The sequence below is a fragment of the Agelaius phoeniceus genome (assembly GCF_051311805.1).
Source record: "Agelaius phoeniceus isolate bAgePho1 chromosome W unlocalized genomic scaffold, bAgePho1.hap1 SUPER_W_unloc_2, whole genome shotgun sequence".
Classification (NCBI taxonomy): Eukaryota; Metazoa; Chordata; class Aves; order Passeriformes; family Icteridae; genus Agelaius; species Agelaius phoeniceus.
Genome location: NW_027509867.1, coordinates 8,937,443 through 8,953,815, shown reverse-complemented (window position 1 = coordinate 8,953,815; position 16,373 = coordinate 8,937,443). Strand labels below are relative to the sequence as shown.

The 16,373-nt window shown below is 54.0% G+C and overlaps 2 protein-coding genes across 2 annotated transcripts in view; both read right to left on the bottom strand.

Moving 5' to 3' along the window:
* The window catches only part of LOC143692713 (uncharacterized), a 452,855-nt gene that overhangs the window by 402,377 nt on the left and 34,105 nt on the right, over window positions 1-16,373 (bottom strand). The window contains 1 exon segment of the mRNA XM_077172954.1: window positions 10,745-11,254. Within this exon segment, the coding sequence (XP_077029069.1) occupies window positions 10,745-11,254 (510 nt within the window).
* On the bottom strand, window positions 3,728-4,663 carry LOC143692602 (olfactory receptor 14J1-like). The gene has a single exon (XM_077172853.1). It carries the CDS (start codon window positions 4,661-4,663, stop codon window positions 3,728-3,730), a length of 936 nt encoding a protein of 311 aa, XP_077028968.1.

Sequence of the window (16,373 nt, the reverse complement as noted above, 5' to 3'; positions counted from 1 at the left end):
GCCGAGTGACCAACCCAGTGACCTGACACAGCCCTGCTGGGATGGCACACAGCTCTGCTCGGATGGCACAGCCTGCTCTGTGAGCTCACAGCCCATTCTCTAATGTCACACAGCCTGTCTCTGATGTCACAGCCAACTCAGTGATGTCATAGACTGCCTCTGTGATGTCAGACCTCTGCCCTGTGGTGTCACAGCTGGCTCTGTGATGTCACAGAGGCAGTCTATGATGTCATATGTGCTCAATGACCTCACATGCCCCACTCTGTGATATCATACCCCACTCTGTGACCTCATGTTACCAGATGATCAATTGCCTACACCAGCTGAGCTCACACCTGGAGCTTGTTCTCCACATCCCAGTCCTATGGAAACCACACAAGGCCCATTGTGTGAGAAGGGGAACTGGAAGTTCAGCAGCCTCAGGGTCCTGCCAGCTCAGCCAGGCCCACTGGAACATTGGGGTTTTCAAGTTTTCAATATTCTGGGTAAGAAAGTGAGGCAGTAACAAAACTTCTACACAGCAATTAGGAAGGGCAGACTTTGGCCTGTTCAGGATGCAGATTTGGGGAGTACCAAATCAGGTACTGATTTTTTTAAGGGAAACAGCCCTTAAAAACAAATAGGGTCCGGGATGGATGGACACATTTCAAGAAAATAATCTTAAGGGGGAAGGAGCTGCCTCTCCCAGTGTGGCAAACGATGAGCTGGTGAGGAAAATGACTGGCCTGGCTGTCCATGGAGGTTTTGTGGGAACTCAGGGAAAAAGGGCCAGCAACTCAGGAAGTGGTTAAGGATGTTGTTTGCTTATGCCGAAAGAAAAGTTGAGAGGTGAAAGCTGAGTTAGAAATTAACATGGCAGCATCTGTAAAAAAATGTTAAGTCGTTTTTATATAAAATTTAATAGCAAAAAGGAGGGAGAAGGAGAACCTCTACTCTTTATTGGATAAAGTGGAGAAAACAGTAACTAAAGAAAAGGAAAAGGCTGAGCTACTTAACATCTTGTTTTTCTCAATTTTCAATATTAGGACAGATTTCCCTCAGGACAAGTGTTCTCCTGAGCTGGTAGATGGGCACAGGGAGCAGAACAGCCCCCTGGAATCCAGAAGGAAGCAGCTGGGGACCTGCTGAGCCACTCAGATGCTCACAGGTGTATGGGATCAGATGGGATCCATCCCAGAGGGATGAGGGAGCTGTGGATGAGCTCCCCAAGCTGCTCTCCATCATTTACCATCAGTCCTGGCTCAGCAGGGAGGGCCCAGAGCACTGGAGGTGCCAGTGTGAGCCCATGCCCAGGAAGGGCTGGAAGGAGGAGCTGGGGAACTCCAGGCCTGTCAGCCTGACCTGGGTGCCTGGCAAGGTTATGGAACAGATCACCTTGAGTGCCATCCCAGGGCACCCACAGGATGGCCCAGGGATCAGAGCCAGCCAGCGTGGATTTCAATATCTGCATTGATGATCTGCATGAGGGGGATTGAGTCCATCATCAGAAAATTTGCAGATGACACCAAGCTCTGTGTGAGTGTGGATCTTCTGGAGGGCAGGAGGGCTCTGCACAGGGCCCTGGACAGGCTGGATGCAGGGCCCAAATCCAACAAGGTGAGGTTTAACAAGTCCATATGCTGGGCCCTGCACTTTGGCCACAACAACCCCTGCAGCTCTACAGGCTGGGGACAGAGTGGCTGGAGAGCAGCCAGGCAGAAAGGGACCTGCAGGGACTGATGGACAGCAGGCTGGATATGAGGCACCAGTGTGCCCAGGTGGCCAAGAAGGCCAGGCCTGGCCAAGAAGGCTCCTGGCCTGGATCAGGAATGGAGTGGCCAGCAGGAGCAGGGCAGGGATTCTTTCCCTGTGCTGGGAACTGGTTGGGCAGCACCTCGAGTGCTGTGTCCAGTTCTGGGCTCCCCAATTTAGGAAGGACATGGAAGGGCTGGAGCGTGTCCAGAGAAGGGCAACAAGGCTGGGGAGGAGTCTGGAGCACAGGTCCTGTGAGGAGGGGCTGAGGGAGCTGGGGTTGTTTATCCTGGAGAAGAGGAGGCTCCGGGGAGACAAGGCAGTGTCAGGGCACAGGCTGGACTAGATGATCTCCAAGGCCTTTTCCAACCCTGCTGATTCTGGGATTCTCTGAAACCACCCTTGGAGCAGTTGCAGGATGAGCCCTGGGCCTCCTCTTCAGAAGCTCCAGCAGCCCAGGTCCCTCAGCTTCTCCTGGCAGCCCCAAAGCCCATCCTGTCAGTCCTGCAGAGCCTCTGCAGCTCCTCCTCACTGCCCAGAACAGGGAGCCCCAGAGGCAGACACAGCAGCCCAGATGTGCCCCCCCTGGCCTGGGGTGCCTCTGGCAAGGGAGCAGCAGCAGGCACTGCAGGAGCCTGCAGACAATTCCTGCAGCACTTGTAGGATGATCCTGCTGCCCAAGGGACGTTCCCATGGGGCCAAGTCAGGAACTGCAATGGGGAGTGGGGCCAGAGAGGAAAGGCCAAACAGAGATGGGCTGTTTGCAGGGGAGGGAACAGGGCTGGGCAAGAGGAAGGAATTTGTATTAGGAAGTGTAAAGAAAGTAAAGGTGAAGCAGAGGAAATGCTCAGGGAAGTGTGGGGGTGGCTGCCAGGCAGCCCTGGCTCTGAGCAACAGCGTCTGCAGTGGCACAGGAAACTCCCAGCTGATGGGAACAAACTTTCTGGCTGACTGCAGAGGCCAGGACAAAGCTGAGTGGTTTCCCTGGTCTCCCGCAGGCCTTGCTGGCCCCAGGGGCTGATGGCATTTGTGCTCCCTCAGGTTCATGTCCCCACAGCAACAGCATGGGGGTGCTGGCCCTGCTGTGTGCAATGCAAACAGGGGCTGCTGAGGCAGTGCTGCCGTGTCTGTGCCTGCAAGGATGGGGCACCTGTGTGAGCTGGGGGAGAGGCCAGGGCTGCAGAGGGGGGATGTTGTTGGCAGCTGCATGAGGACGCTCTGGGATGCTGCCCTGGGCTGTGCAGTGCACTGGGCATGGATCAGCCCCTGCTCTGCTGCTCCTTCCCATCTGCCCCAGGGCCCTTGCAGAGCCCCAGCCATGCTGTTTGCCCCCAGCCTGCCCACGGGCAGCCTGGGGCTGCTGACGGGGGTTTCTGTGCTGAGCATTGGCCTGGCCGTGTTCTTGAGAGAGCCTGGGCAAGGAGCCTGGAGCCCCCAGGGCCTGGCCTGAGGCGTCAGCGCTGCCCCAGCAGTGCCCATGGCCTGTCCCTGCTGCAGCCCCGGCACTGCCACCCCCAGGGCTGTGCCCGGCCCCGAGAGCACTCAGGCCCTGCAGCAACACCAGGGCCACCAGGGCAGCGGGGCAGGGCCACGGCAGCAGCACTGGCAACACCAAGTGCTGCTGCTGCTGCTGCTGCTGGGCACAGCTGCTGGGCCAGCACTGATCTGCCCCAGCTCTGCACACAGACATTGCTACTGCAGCTCCAGAGAAGGCAACAAAAGGGCATCTCTGCAGAAAACTCTGCTGGGAGATCCTTTAGTTCCTTTCAAGCCACCAAGAGCGTAGCCCCTCAGTGACACAGTCTGTAGCCACAGAGAAGCTGGAGAGGAAAAAAATGAGAAATGACACAAAGAATGGCTTTTTTTGTGGACTATATTATAAAAGTAATACAAAGGAAAAAATCTCCACAACCAGTGGAAGAAGAAGTATCAAAGATGCCTTTTATTACAAGTGATTGCAGAAATTGGCTAGAATTTTAATGTTGGAATTTTAATGCTAGAATTTTAATGGAAAGCATCCACTCATCAGTCTCCTCACTGCAGCCTTGAGCTCCTGGTTCCTCAGGCTGTAGATGAGGGGGTTCAGGGCTGGAGGCACCACTGAATACAGAACTGACAGGGCCACATCCAGGGATGGGGAGGACATGGAGGGGGGCTTCAGGTGGGTAAACACTGCAGTGCTGAGGAACAGAGAAACCACAGCCAGGTGAGGGAGACAGGTGGAAAAGGCTTTGTGCCGTCCCTGCTCAGAGGGGATCCTCAGCACAGCCCTGAAGATCTGCACATAGGAGAAAACAATGAACACAAAACAACCAAATACCAAACACACACTAAGAGCAAGAAGTCCAACTTCCCTGAGGTAAGATTTGGAGCAGGAGAGCTTGAGGATCTGTGGGATTTCACAGAAGAACTGGCCAAGGGCATTGCCATGGCACAGGGGAAGGGAAAATGTATTGGCTGTGTGCAGCAGTGAATAGAGAAAGGTACTGGCCCAAGCAGCTGCTGCTATGTGGACACAAGCTCTGCTGCCCAGGAGGGTCCCGTAGTGCAGGGGTTTGCAGATGGACACGTAGCGGTCGTAGCACATGATGGTCAGGAGATAAAGCTCTGCTGAGATGAAGAACGTAAAGAAAAAGAGCTGAGCAGCACATCCAGTGTAGGAGATGTCGCTGGTGTCCCAGAGGGAATTGTGCATGGCTTTGGGGACAGTGGTGCAGATGGAGCCCAGGTCAGCGAGGGCCAGGTTGAGCAGGAAGAAGAACATGGGCGTGTGCAGGTGGTGGCCGCAGGCTACGGCGCTGATGATGAGGCCGTTGCCCAGGAGGGCAGCCAGGGAGATGCCCAGCAAGAGGCAGAAGTGCAGGAGCTGCAGCTGCCGCGTGTCTGCCAATGCCAGCAGGAGGAAGTGCCTGATGGAGCTGCTGTTGAACATTTCTTCTCTCTTGGCATGGGGATCTGTAAGAAAAGTAATCATGGAATAGCTGGGTTTGGAGAGGACTTGAAATATCCCAGCACAGCCTGGGGGCACTTTCCCCCTACTTCCTGCCCAGGGCTCTGCTGCCAGGAGCTGTCCCTGCCAGCAGCTGCTTCCCTGTGCCCAGGGCTGGGCCCTGCCAGTGCTGCCAGAGCCCAGCCCAGCCCTGGGGGCTCAGCTCTGCCCTGCAGAGCCCTCCCAGCTCAGGCACTGCCCAGGGGCAGCTCTGCCTCTGCAGGCTCTGATGGCAACGTCAGAGCAACCCTGAGGAGGCTGGAAAAGTGACACTGATGCAGCCTCTAAAGGGGCTCTGTTCTGATTTCTGTCATTGCCTGCTTTATTCAGATCAGAGAGAATTTTTTTTTTTTCCACCTGAACTCAGCGATGAATATCTATGTGCAGTTTCCCATACAGGCAACCCAGAGCAGTAAAATAAAAAGCAGGATTTTCCCTTTTATGCAGCCCCTGCCTTGCTGTGCTCCCTGTATAATCTACTTGGAAATGTTCTGCAGTTAAATGCCATGCTGGGAGCACTCCTGAACAATGCAGCATCCTCCCCACACAAGGAGAACACTTCCAAGCCTCACCAGCTGTCTCCTCCCAGCCAGATCTTGTCCCCCAGTGCTGGGAGCAGCTGCCAGGGCTGGCTGAGAGCTGTCCCTGGCAGGCAGCAGAGTCCCTGCCCCAGCACAGCGCCCTGGGCTGCAGGACCCTGCTCTGCAGGACAGCCCTGGGCACCCCTGGCTGCTCTGCACAAGAGACAAGCAGAGAATGTACTCACAGGCTCTGCAGGCATTGGCATGTTCCAGCTGCAGGAGATGGCTCCAGGAGCTGCAGCTGCATTGTCCTGCAGCCAGAGGTTCCTGTGCCAAGGGCTGGCAGTGATTGTGCCCCAGGCACTTCTCAGCCCCTTCCCAGCCCTGACTGATTGAAGCTCTCTGTGCCTCTGGGCTGTGCCCGCGCTGGCTGCAGGCAGTGCCCCAGCCCTGCTGGGCTGGCACAAGAGCTGCTCATCCAGAGAAATGTGCTTTTGAAGCTCTTCTTGGTGAGCAGGAGCTGCCTCTGTGCCAGGAGCCCAGCCCAGCTCAGCAGCACAGACACAGCACAAGGACTTTAATCAGCCTCTGGGGCTTTGTGCTCAGGCCCTGAACATCAGTCCCTGAGAGGGAGCTGAAGAAACCTCTGCAGAACTCCAAGGCAGAATCCAACTCCAAAGTTTCTTGGACTTTTAATGGGTCCCAGTGAGGGACACGACTGAGCAAGTGTCCCCAGGCCCCAGGCAGAGCAGAGAACTGCAGGCAGTGATGACAGGTGGGGACAAAGAGAAGCCAAGTCTTGGTGCCCTGGGCCACAGCAGGGTCTGTGCCAGCAAGGGCTGGGAGGAGACACCTTGTCCTGAGGCCCTGGAGCCTCCTGGCACAGCCCCAGCCAGGCTGGGCACTGTCAGCCCCTTGTGCTGCCCTCAGCATCCCCCCCTAGCCCACATCCCAGTGGCCTCAAGGATCTGCTGCAAGGAGTCCCTGGGGAGCCTTGCTCAGCAATGGCCCTGGGGGCTCCTTCATGCTCCCTGCAGGGACTGCAGGTTTTTCAAAGGACTTGGGGTTTGGCTTTTGCCTTGCAGTCTCTGAGAGCTTTGTGCAATCATGGCCTCCAATTATCTGCTGTAATTAGTCCCTGGAGAGGCTTTGTCATTAACAACACTCAGTGGGGCTCATTAATGCTTCAGGGTACTCCAGTTATTTGAAGGTACTTGGTGTTTCCCTTTTGATACAGACTCTGTGAGAGGTTTGTGCAATCATGGCCCCAATTATCGTCTTTAATGAGTCCCTTGAGAGCTTTGTACTCACACTCAGAGGTGCTCAGTAAGGCTTTGAGCTTCTCAAATTTTTAGAGGTAGTTTGGAATTTCCTTTCCACACTGAGACTCTGAGAAGTTTTTGGTCAATCCTGGCCTCCAATTCTCTCCTCCAAGGAGTCCATGAGGAGCCTGTGTTGGGGATGGACCTCACTGAGACCCATTCATGCTTTGAGACACTTTAGGGTTTTCTTCTGGCTTTGACTCCTGGAAAGGTTTTTGCAATCTCCTCTCAGGCCCTGAGGTTCAGGGGCTCAGCTCCAAATGCTCCACAGGGCTCATCAGGATGCAGCAAGTCCTGACAAACCATGGCTCTGCCTTGATTTCCCTCTGCTCTAATGCAGTTTATCAGGAATGTATCTGGAGTGATTTTGGTTTGCTAATTTGAGATTTCTCAGCCAATGCATCTATTAGTGCAGTGGGATCAGTGTTGGCTAATTACCATTGCACTCACTGGAATATATTTACTCATTTCCTGCTGTGAGATAGGATTAGGAGAAAGGCAAAGTAGGCTCAAAAATTCAAAAGGGTATACAGAAAGGTTTATTACCAGTAAATAGAAGAAAGAGTAATAAGGATCTGAACACTTCTCCTTTCCCTACAACCTTTTCTTTCTTACTGACAATGCAAGGAGACAAAACCTGAAAGTTTCAGTCAGTTTACACCATCTAGAACAGTCTTTCTTCAGTTCACTTAGGCAGAGGAGTCTCTCTTTCATGCTATGGAGACTTCTCCATAAGAAAAAGTTTGCTCGTGGCTCTCAATTCCCATGAATAGCAGGTGCCCAGAAAATCTGCAATTGTGAAGTCCCTCCCATTTTTCACAGCTTTCCCCACAGCTGTGTTTATGGGTAATGTCAACTTATGGGGTATGAGTTTAAAGATGAGCTGTTCAAGAGCAAAGATTCTCTTCATCTATTTCTGAAATCATCTTCATCTCTGACAACAGAGATCTTCTTCTCTCCCTGATAGCACAGGATCTCATTACTCTTCTCTCTTTCTCTGTTTAAACTTCTCATGGGATCACAGCTACTTAAACATTTGCTTACTTTAGCAAGGAGGTTTTTGCTGAACAAGTCATCTACCCATATTTTCAATTACATATAGGTAAAAAGAGAGTCTGATGTATCAATTACATCCTTCCCCATAGCTTTACAAGAGGATTTCAACCCCAAGATCAAGGCATCTCCTCATCCCTCCCATCTGGGGCTCAACTTCCCCTTCAGTGACCTGGGTGTCTTCGTGTTGCTCCTCTCTGTGCCTGCAGTTTGTCCTTTTCTCTCACTGGAGGGAGGATGGAAGCACTGAAAGAGTTCATATCTCACCCGGGGCCTGCAGATGGTTCCGTGCCCCCGGCCGGGCTCGCTGCTTGCGGCCGGAGCTGTTTTACGATGGAGGTTTCTGCAGCGGCTGCGCTGGGGCTGTGTCAGGATGGGCTGCGCTGGGGCAGGGCCAGGATCTCAGCAGCCAGGCCAGAGCACAGCAGCAGCACGGCCGGGGCCGATGGCTTCTCCTGCCCCTGCCCAGGGCTTGCGGCTGAAGCCCAAGGGTGGCAGAATCTTGGCCGAGCCGGCCCGGCCCGGGGCTGCTCCTGGGGCCCGGCGGATCCTGGCTGGGCCCGGGCTGGCGGCGGGGCAGGGCTCAGCAGGGCCCAGATGTTCCCAACTGCAGCCATGGCCCGGCCCGGCCTCGGCCCCGCGGCCTCCCCTGCCCTGCCCGGCAGCCGATGGGGCCTGGCGGGGTCCCTGGGAAGGGGCCCGGCCCCACGGCAGGAGCCGCCCGGCCTGGCCTGGCTGAGACGGGGCCGGGTCAGCCTTGTTACCTCTGTGCCAGCCAGAAGGGAAAGAGACCCTCCCAGGCTTTCCCATCTTTAACATGTGTCTTCACAGAGGCGTGTACAGTTTCCTTAGTGGTTTAACAGATTGTCAGTTCTCAAAGCTAATTACTGATTGGTTTCTTTGTCAGACACAGATGAAACTGCTAGCAGCTTCTCTTAGGACATCACTTACATGATGCAAAACCACCACAACAGCACAGAGCACAGAGCTCCTTTGTCCATATGTAGTGCTCATGTGCCCAAGTCCTCAAAAACACTTCTTGGGAGATCTCTGGGCCCTTTCCAAGGTTTTTTCAACTGAAAGCATTCAACTCAGAGTCTAAGAAAATCACCAGAAGACATGGCCAGCCTGACATGTCTGTCCTTGCTACTGTTGTCTGGAAGCAATCTATGGATATACGGAATTTGGGAGGCTAAATTCTAATTTTGGCCATGAACCCTGGACATGAAGGTTGGTTCTTTTCCATAGGAAGGAAGGAACAGAGCCCCAGTGTTTGCCAGGCAGAAGAGAGTGACCACCAGAGGACAAGGCCAGCCAGAAGTGGCAGGTTTTTTTTCTGAGAGAAACCCTTGCATATAGGAAAATTTTTAGAGAGAATACCAATTTTGGCAATGGACATTTAAAAAGAGGGACGGTTCTTTTCTATAGCAAGAAAAGCATGGAGCCCCAGTGTTCCAGGAGCTGATGAGAGGCAGCCCTTGACATCCCCACATCGCCCTGACCTTTCAGGTGGCCCCTGGGAGGCCAAGCCAGCCAGGCCTGTTCCATGTTCCCTCAGTTCCCTGAGCCCCTGAGGTGCCATAATGCCCCCTTGGTGACACCAGGCCCTGAAGGGTCCCCATGGTCTCCATGGTTCCATCAGGCCCCACAGAGCCATAATGGTCTCTGGGTTCCATGAAGCCCCACGGTGTCACCATGGCCCCTTGGTTCCATGGGCTCCAGTGGTGCCACAATGATCCCCTTGGTTCCATGAGGTCTCCACAGTGTCCCAGGGATCTCCATGGGAAGGGAAGAACCCAGCCCCAGTGTTGCAGGGGCAGCCACCAGAGGCCAAGGCCAGCCAGGCTTGATGGTACTGGCAGATTGTGCCTGGGAGTAACCTTTGGATATCCAGTATTTTGGAGGTGGAATCCCAATTTCAGACATGGACACCTGGAGGATAAGGATGCTTGTTTTCCATTGGAAAGAAACCACGGAACACTGATTACAAGTGACATTTGGGGATCTATGGGGAGCATTGGGGATCGTTTCTGGACCTTGTGACCCAACAGGAGCTCCTCTAATAAATGTTGTCTGAAGCTCCCACTGTGCCCATCACAGGAACCCATGTGAGTGTCTGGGACATCCCAGCTCTTTGGCAGCCTGGGGACTCCTGGGATGTCACCATGGAATGGCTGTGACTGCCTCTGACCACAGGGCTCTTTACCATCCCAGAAACCCCTCGGAGGTCTCCATGGAGCCCCTGTCTCTGCCCGTGATATTCCAGCTCTGGAACAGCCTGGAGATTCTTGGAATGTCCCCATGGAACCCCTCTGAGGGCCTGTTACAAATCTATCTGATCCTTAGTAGGCAACCATCACCAGTCCACTGTTGCTATGGGCAGTTTCCATAGAAACCATCCCCAGCCCACTGTTGCTATGCTCAGTCCCTTGGCAGCTCCATGGAGACGGCATGCCAGGGGTGGTTGCCATGGCCACCAGGGCTGGCACCAGCTGGGATGCTCGGTTTCCACGGGGTGGGCTTCAGGAATGGGATTCCCCAATTTCCTGCTCCTGCTAAAACCGCTCTGCCCTCGCTGCTCTCCCGCCTCCCATGGAAAGCACAAAAGGCAAAGATCCCGGGCTGGGATAAGAACAATTTATTTGGAATAGCAACGAGATAAAGAACAAACAGAAACAAAAACAATATTGATAACAGAAGGGATAAGTAAAACTATTTACAGAGAAAACTACAACATCAACCACTAGGTCTTCCTGGCAATGTATTTCCTCCTCTCTGGAAAGGACACCCTTTTCCTCAGGGAGAGAGAGAGAGAGTCCCTTTCCTGCCCCTGGCAATGACCTGAGGTGGGAGTGAATGTAATGACAGGGCCATGGCCAGACCCTCATGTTCTCCAATCCCACATCATGTCATTGGCAGGGGCAACAAAAGGTACAGGTGTCTTCCCAGCATGGATCACAGGGAACATGGATCACCAGGGCTCTGACCAACGTGGGGTCTCCAATGGGGGATAAAGCTGGAGCAGTGCATTAAACTCTTCCTGCAGTTGGGGCATGTGCAGGGCTTCTTTTACTGGTGCCTCCGTTGATGTCTGCTCAAATGAGAGCTGCTGGTGAAGCTCTTCCCACACTGGGGACACTCGTAGGGCCTCTCCCCGGTGTGGATCCGCTGGTGCCTGATGAGGTGGGAGTTGCGCTTGAAGCCCATCCCACAGTCAGGGCAGCGGAAGGGCCTCTCATCCGTGTGAATCCGCTCATGCAGGAGGAGCTGAGAGTTGGTGTAAAACCTCTTCTGACACTGGGGACACTCGTAGGGCCTCGGCCTCTCCCCGGTGTGGATCCGCTGGTGCCGGATGAGGTGGGAGTTGCGCTTGAAGCCCCTCCCACAGTCAGGGCAGTGGAAGGGCCTCTCATCAGTGTGAATCTGCTGGTGCTGGAGGAGACTGGAGCTGGTCTGAAACCTCTTCTGACACTGGGGACACTCGCAGGGCCATTCCCCAGTGTGGATCATCTGGTGGCTGATCAGGGTGCTGCTCTGCCTGAAGCTCTTCCCACACTCCAAGCACTTGTGGGGCTTCTCCCCATTGTGAAGCTGCCCATGGACCACCACCTCTGAGCTCTGGCTGAAGCTCTGTCCACCTTCCTGGTTCAGGGTGGGTCTTTCCTCCTCAGAGCACCCTGGGCTGGGTTTGGAGCCCCTCCTTCTGTGGGATCTCTGGGGATTTTCCTCCCCATTGGATTCCTGTGCCCTGGAGTCACGCAAAATGGCCTCTTCCATGAGGTCCTGCCCTGGGGATTTTTCCTCCCTGGTCTCCATCCTCAGCTCCTTCCCTGGGGGTGGAAGGCCAAGGAGAGGATGGGATTTGCCTCCATGCCAGAGGGAAGGGGAAGGAGATCCCCCCAGTGCATCCCCGGCAGGACAGGGTTGGCAGCAGGGTTGTCCTGCAGCCGGGGGCTGTGCTGGGCTGTGAGATGGAGCAGGAGAGAGGGGGAAAGGGGCACTGACTTCCTCCTCACCTGCCTGCGTGTCGTGGGGCTCCTTCCTCTTTCTTGCAGCCTCCTCCTCCATCTGGCAAAGGTTTAGGGATGTGAAATCCTGTTTTGGGAGGAAAGAAAGGAATGAGCACATTGAATTTTGTACTGGTTTCAAGGCAAACATGGGGAGGGTCTAGGCGATAATTACAATTTAAAAAGAAAAGAAGATTATGGCAATGGTACAGAAACACTGCCGTAAACTGACAGAGTCAGGATATAACCTGACACCCTGTTGCTGGTCAGGGTTGTGGCAGCAGTCCCATTCAATGGTGGTTGCAGTCCTGTTGGAGTGATGAACGTGATTCTGTCCAAGCAGTGATCCTGTAGAAGGGTCTGGTCTTCCTCTGGGGGTCCAGTGGTGGTTCTGGAGCTCTTGTCCTCTGGGAATCCAGTAGGCAAGCTGCTCCTGGTGTTTCAAGCCTCAGCTTATATCCAGGTAGGAATGCTTGGATCCTCCCCCTGGGCGGAGCATGCCACAATGGGATGATGGGATTTGATCAGTCCTGCAGTGACACTCAATGGCCCATTCCCAGAAGATATCTCCCCTGGAGGGCGTTATCAGGGCTGAGTCATGGAAGAGATCAAGAACACTGCCCCGCCTGTTGATAGCAGTTGATGAAGATGGGGATTGAAAACATGCATTTGGTTCCATCTTACACTGCAACCTGAAACAGTGGGGGAATCCCTGCTCAGGGGGTGAACACCACCCCCCTTACCCAAACTGGCTCAGGTGTAAAACCCCCACCCCGGGAAGGCCACACACACAGGGAACAATGTCACACTTGCCCTGCCCCTGGGGAGGTCTCTGTCCCTGTCACTCCGTGGCTGTCCCCCCTTTTCTCTTTCACAGGCTGGGGGCTTTGCCAAATCTAAGAATAAGTTTTCTTTTGTCCCTGTCACCTTTGTGACATCTACACAGAGCTTTCCCTTCCTTTTCATACTCTTTTCAGAAAAGAGGTATCACAATGTATTGGGCCGAATTTCCACTTTTCTTTTATCAGAATGTGCCAGCAGCTGAGCTGGAGCTGGGCAGGACCAATGGATTTTGGAATTGCCACAGAATCGCTTCTACTGTCAGTTTTTTAAATTTTGGGATTTGTATGCGTTTTCACCACAAGTGACTTGTGGGAAGAGCAAATTCAAGGCATTTTCTGTAGGGTTAAGTTTGATTTTTTTCAAGAAACAACTTTACTTTGTCCGGTGCCCAGGGGATGCTCAAGGGGTCTTTGAGCCTCTCATACTGGGGGATGCTTGGGAGGGGCTTGGGAGGGTTGTCCCTGTCCCTGTCACCCCAGGCCATTCCCAAGGGGTGTCCCTGTCCCTGTCACCCCTCACCCCAGGCCATTCCCCAGGGGTGTCCCTGTCCCTGTCACCCCAGGCCATTCCCCAGGGGTCTCCATCATTCTCACCCAGGGAATGCCTGGGGGGTCTCCCTCCCTCTCTCCCCTGTGCCAGGGGGTGCTCGGGGCAGTCTCTGTCCCTCTCAGCCTAGGGGATGCTCGGGGCTCTCTGTCCCCTGGCCCTGGGGGATGCTCGGGGGGTCTCCATCCCTCTGGCCTCAGGCAATGCCTGTGCAGGGCTGGGCACCAGGGGCTCTGTGTCCCTCTCACCGCTGAGGCTGCTCGGGGCTGGGGGGGCTCTGCCACCTTCTCACCCCTGGGGAGGCCGGGGGGGTCTCTGTCCCTCTCAGCCCTGCTTGGACCCCACCCAAACATCATCGGGGTCACAGGGAGAGAGATACCCCCAAAGCCCCAGAAGGGCTGAACCTGGGATTTTGTTTGGGGCTGAGGATTTAGGAAGGGGCTGGAATTGGGTCTGGCCTTGGAGTTGGGGTTGAGATTTGGATTAGAGCTGGGATTGGGGTTAAGGCTAGACATGGGATTGGCTTTAGGGCTGGGGTTGGGATTGGGTCTGGGGCTAGATGAGTCTGGGACCAGGATGTGATTTAATACAGAACTGTGAGTGTGTCTAAACATGGAGTGAGATTGAGACCAGGATCAGGGTCAGGTTTGGGACTGAGCTCACCCAGAGCAGGACAGGGGGGATGTCACTGTGGGAAGGTTTTGGGAAAATACTGATTTGAGGAAAACTAAGGTGTGAATGCCTTGGGTTGGGGATTCCTTCCACAAAAGTCCATCTCTAGAAGTCACCTGATGTCCATAAAATCCTCCAAAAATCAAGACTGAATAAAAAAAAGCCACCAGGAGTGTCCCATGTCCAGTCTCATCCCTCTGGTGTTCTGGTGGTCCCCTCTCTCTGAGCTGTTGGGGATCCCATGGGTCCTGGGGATCCCCCCTCTCCAGGCTCCTCCTAGGGGATGCAGGCGGATTTTGGGGTCCCAAGGTCCCTCTCTCCAGGCTCCCCTCAATCCAGCCACTTGGGCTTCCCCCCTCTTCCCACCACCCAGTTCTGCCAGGATGAACCACAACCTCCTCAGAGGATGGAACCATGCTATTGTCAAAGGCACTTGGGGTCAGAGAACAGTGCCTAAACTCACAATGCCAGAATAATGTCACATTCTGGTTAAGAAAATTGTTAGAGAGATGCCTCTGCCCCAATTAAGGTGCTAACAAGACCAAATCCAAAGTGGATTTTATTGAACAGTAAATGTGAGGTAGAGAGAGAGTTGGAAAGAAAGAGAGAAGGGGGGGACAGCAAGGGAGTGTCAGGGACAGAGCAAGTGTGACATTGTCCCCTGTGTGTGTGGCCTTCCCGGGGTGGGGGTTTTACACCTGAGCCAGTTTGGGTAAGGGGGGTGGTGTTCACCCCCTGAGCAGGGATTCCCCCACTGTTTCAGGTTGCAATGTAAGATGGAACCAAATGCATGTTTTCAATCCCCATCTTCATCAACTGCTATCAACAGGCGGGGCAGTGTTCTTGATCTCTTCCATGACTCAGTCCTGATAACGCCCTCCAGGGGAGATATCTTCTGGGAATGGGCCATTGAGTGTCACTGCAGGACTGATCAAATCCCATCATCCCATTGTGGGATGCTCCGCCCAGGGGGAGGATCCAAGCATTCCTACCTGGATATAAGCTGAGGCTTGAAACACCAGGAGCAGCTTGCCTACTGGATTCCCAGAGGACAAGAGCTCCAGAACCACCACTGGACCCCCAGAGGAAGACCAGACCCTTCTACAGGATCACTGCTTGGACAGAATCACGTTCATCACTCCAACAGGACTGCAGCCACCATTTAATGGGACTGCAGCCACCACCCTGACCAGCAACAGGGTGTCAGGTTATATCCTGGGTCTGTCAGTTTAAGGTAGTGTTTCTGTATCATTGCCTTGATCTTCATTTTCTTATAAAATTGTAATTCTGGCTTAGATTCTCCCCCAGGTTTGCCTTCAAACCAGAAAAGACGACAATGTCCGCACCCTTTATTTTCTTCCCAGAACAGGATTTCCCATTCCCAAGTCTTGACTGGATGGAGGAGGAGGCTGCAAGGATGAGGAAGTGTAGAGAGCTTTTTGGATAATTGGTTAGCTGAGAAAGGACATTTCGATGTGATACCGATGGATAAGGATAGGGGAAATAAGCTGGGGATTATGTAACCGGTGTCCAATCACTGACAAAGGTCATAGTGACCTTTGCTGAAACGGGAAGACGGGGGAGAAAATCGCTTGCCAGAAAATGTAGATATCTTAGGTAAAGAAGCTAGAAGAATTCAAACATAGAAACAAAATAATCATTAGAGCATAGAAGTAGGTGTGGTTGATCTAAGTGTGCTTTAACCAATAATGAGCTCAGCTTTTGCAATATGTATAAGCTTCATTAACACCAATATAAATATGTGTGAGTTTTCAATAAACTTCGGGATTTGCCATCCACACATATTGTGTGCTGCAATTCCTCCGCCGTTCATGACAAGGAAGGAGCCTTGGGACACCCAGGCAGGTGAGGAGGAAATCAGTGCCCCTTTCCCCTCTCTCCTGCTCCATCTCCCAGCCCAGCACGTCCCCTGCTGCAGGACAACCCTGCTGCCAACCCCGTCCTGCCGGGGATGCTCTGGGGGGATCTCCTTCCCCTTCCCTCTGGCACGGAGGCAAATCCCATCCTCTCCTTGGCCTTCCTTCCCCAGGGAAGAAGCTGAGGATGGAGACCAGGGAGGACAAATCTCTGTAGCAGAACCTCGTGGAAGAGGCAATTTTGAACAGCTCCATGGAACAGGAATCCAACCTAGAGGAAAAGCCCTGGAGATCCCACAGGAGGAGGGGCTGCAAACCCAGCCCAGGGTGCTCTGAGGAGGAAAGACCCACCCTGAGCCAGGAAGGTGCACAGAGCTTCAGCCAGATCTCGGAGCTGGTGGTCCATGAGCAGCTTCATGATGGGGAGAAGCCCCACAAGTGCTTGGAGTGTGGGAAGAGCTTCAGGCAGAGCAGCACCCTGATCAGCCACCAGATGATCCACACTGGGGAATGGCCCTACCAGTGTGGGGAGTGTGGGAAGGGCTTCAGCTGCAGCTCTGCCCTCATCATCCACCAATGCATCCACACTGGGGAGAGGCCCTACGAGTGTCCCCAGTGTCAGAAGAGGTTTCAGACCAGCTCCAGTCTTCTCTGCCACCAGCAGATTCACACCAAGGAGAGGCCCTTCCACTGCCCTGACTGTGGGAAGGGCTTCAAGCGCAAGTCCCACCTCATCAGGCACTGGCGCATTCACACTGGGGAGAGGGAGAGGCCCTACGAGTGTCCCCAGTGTCAGAAGAGGTTTCAGACCA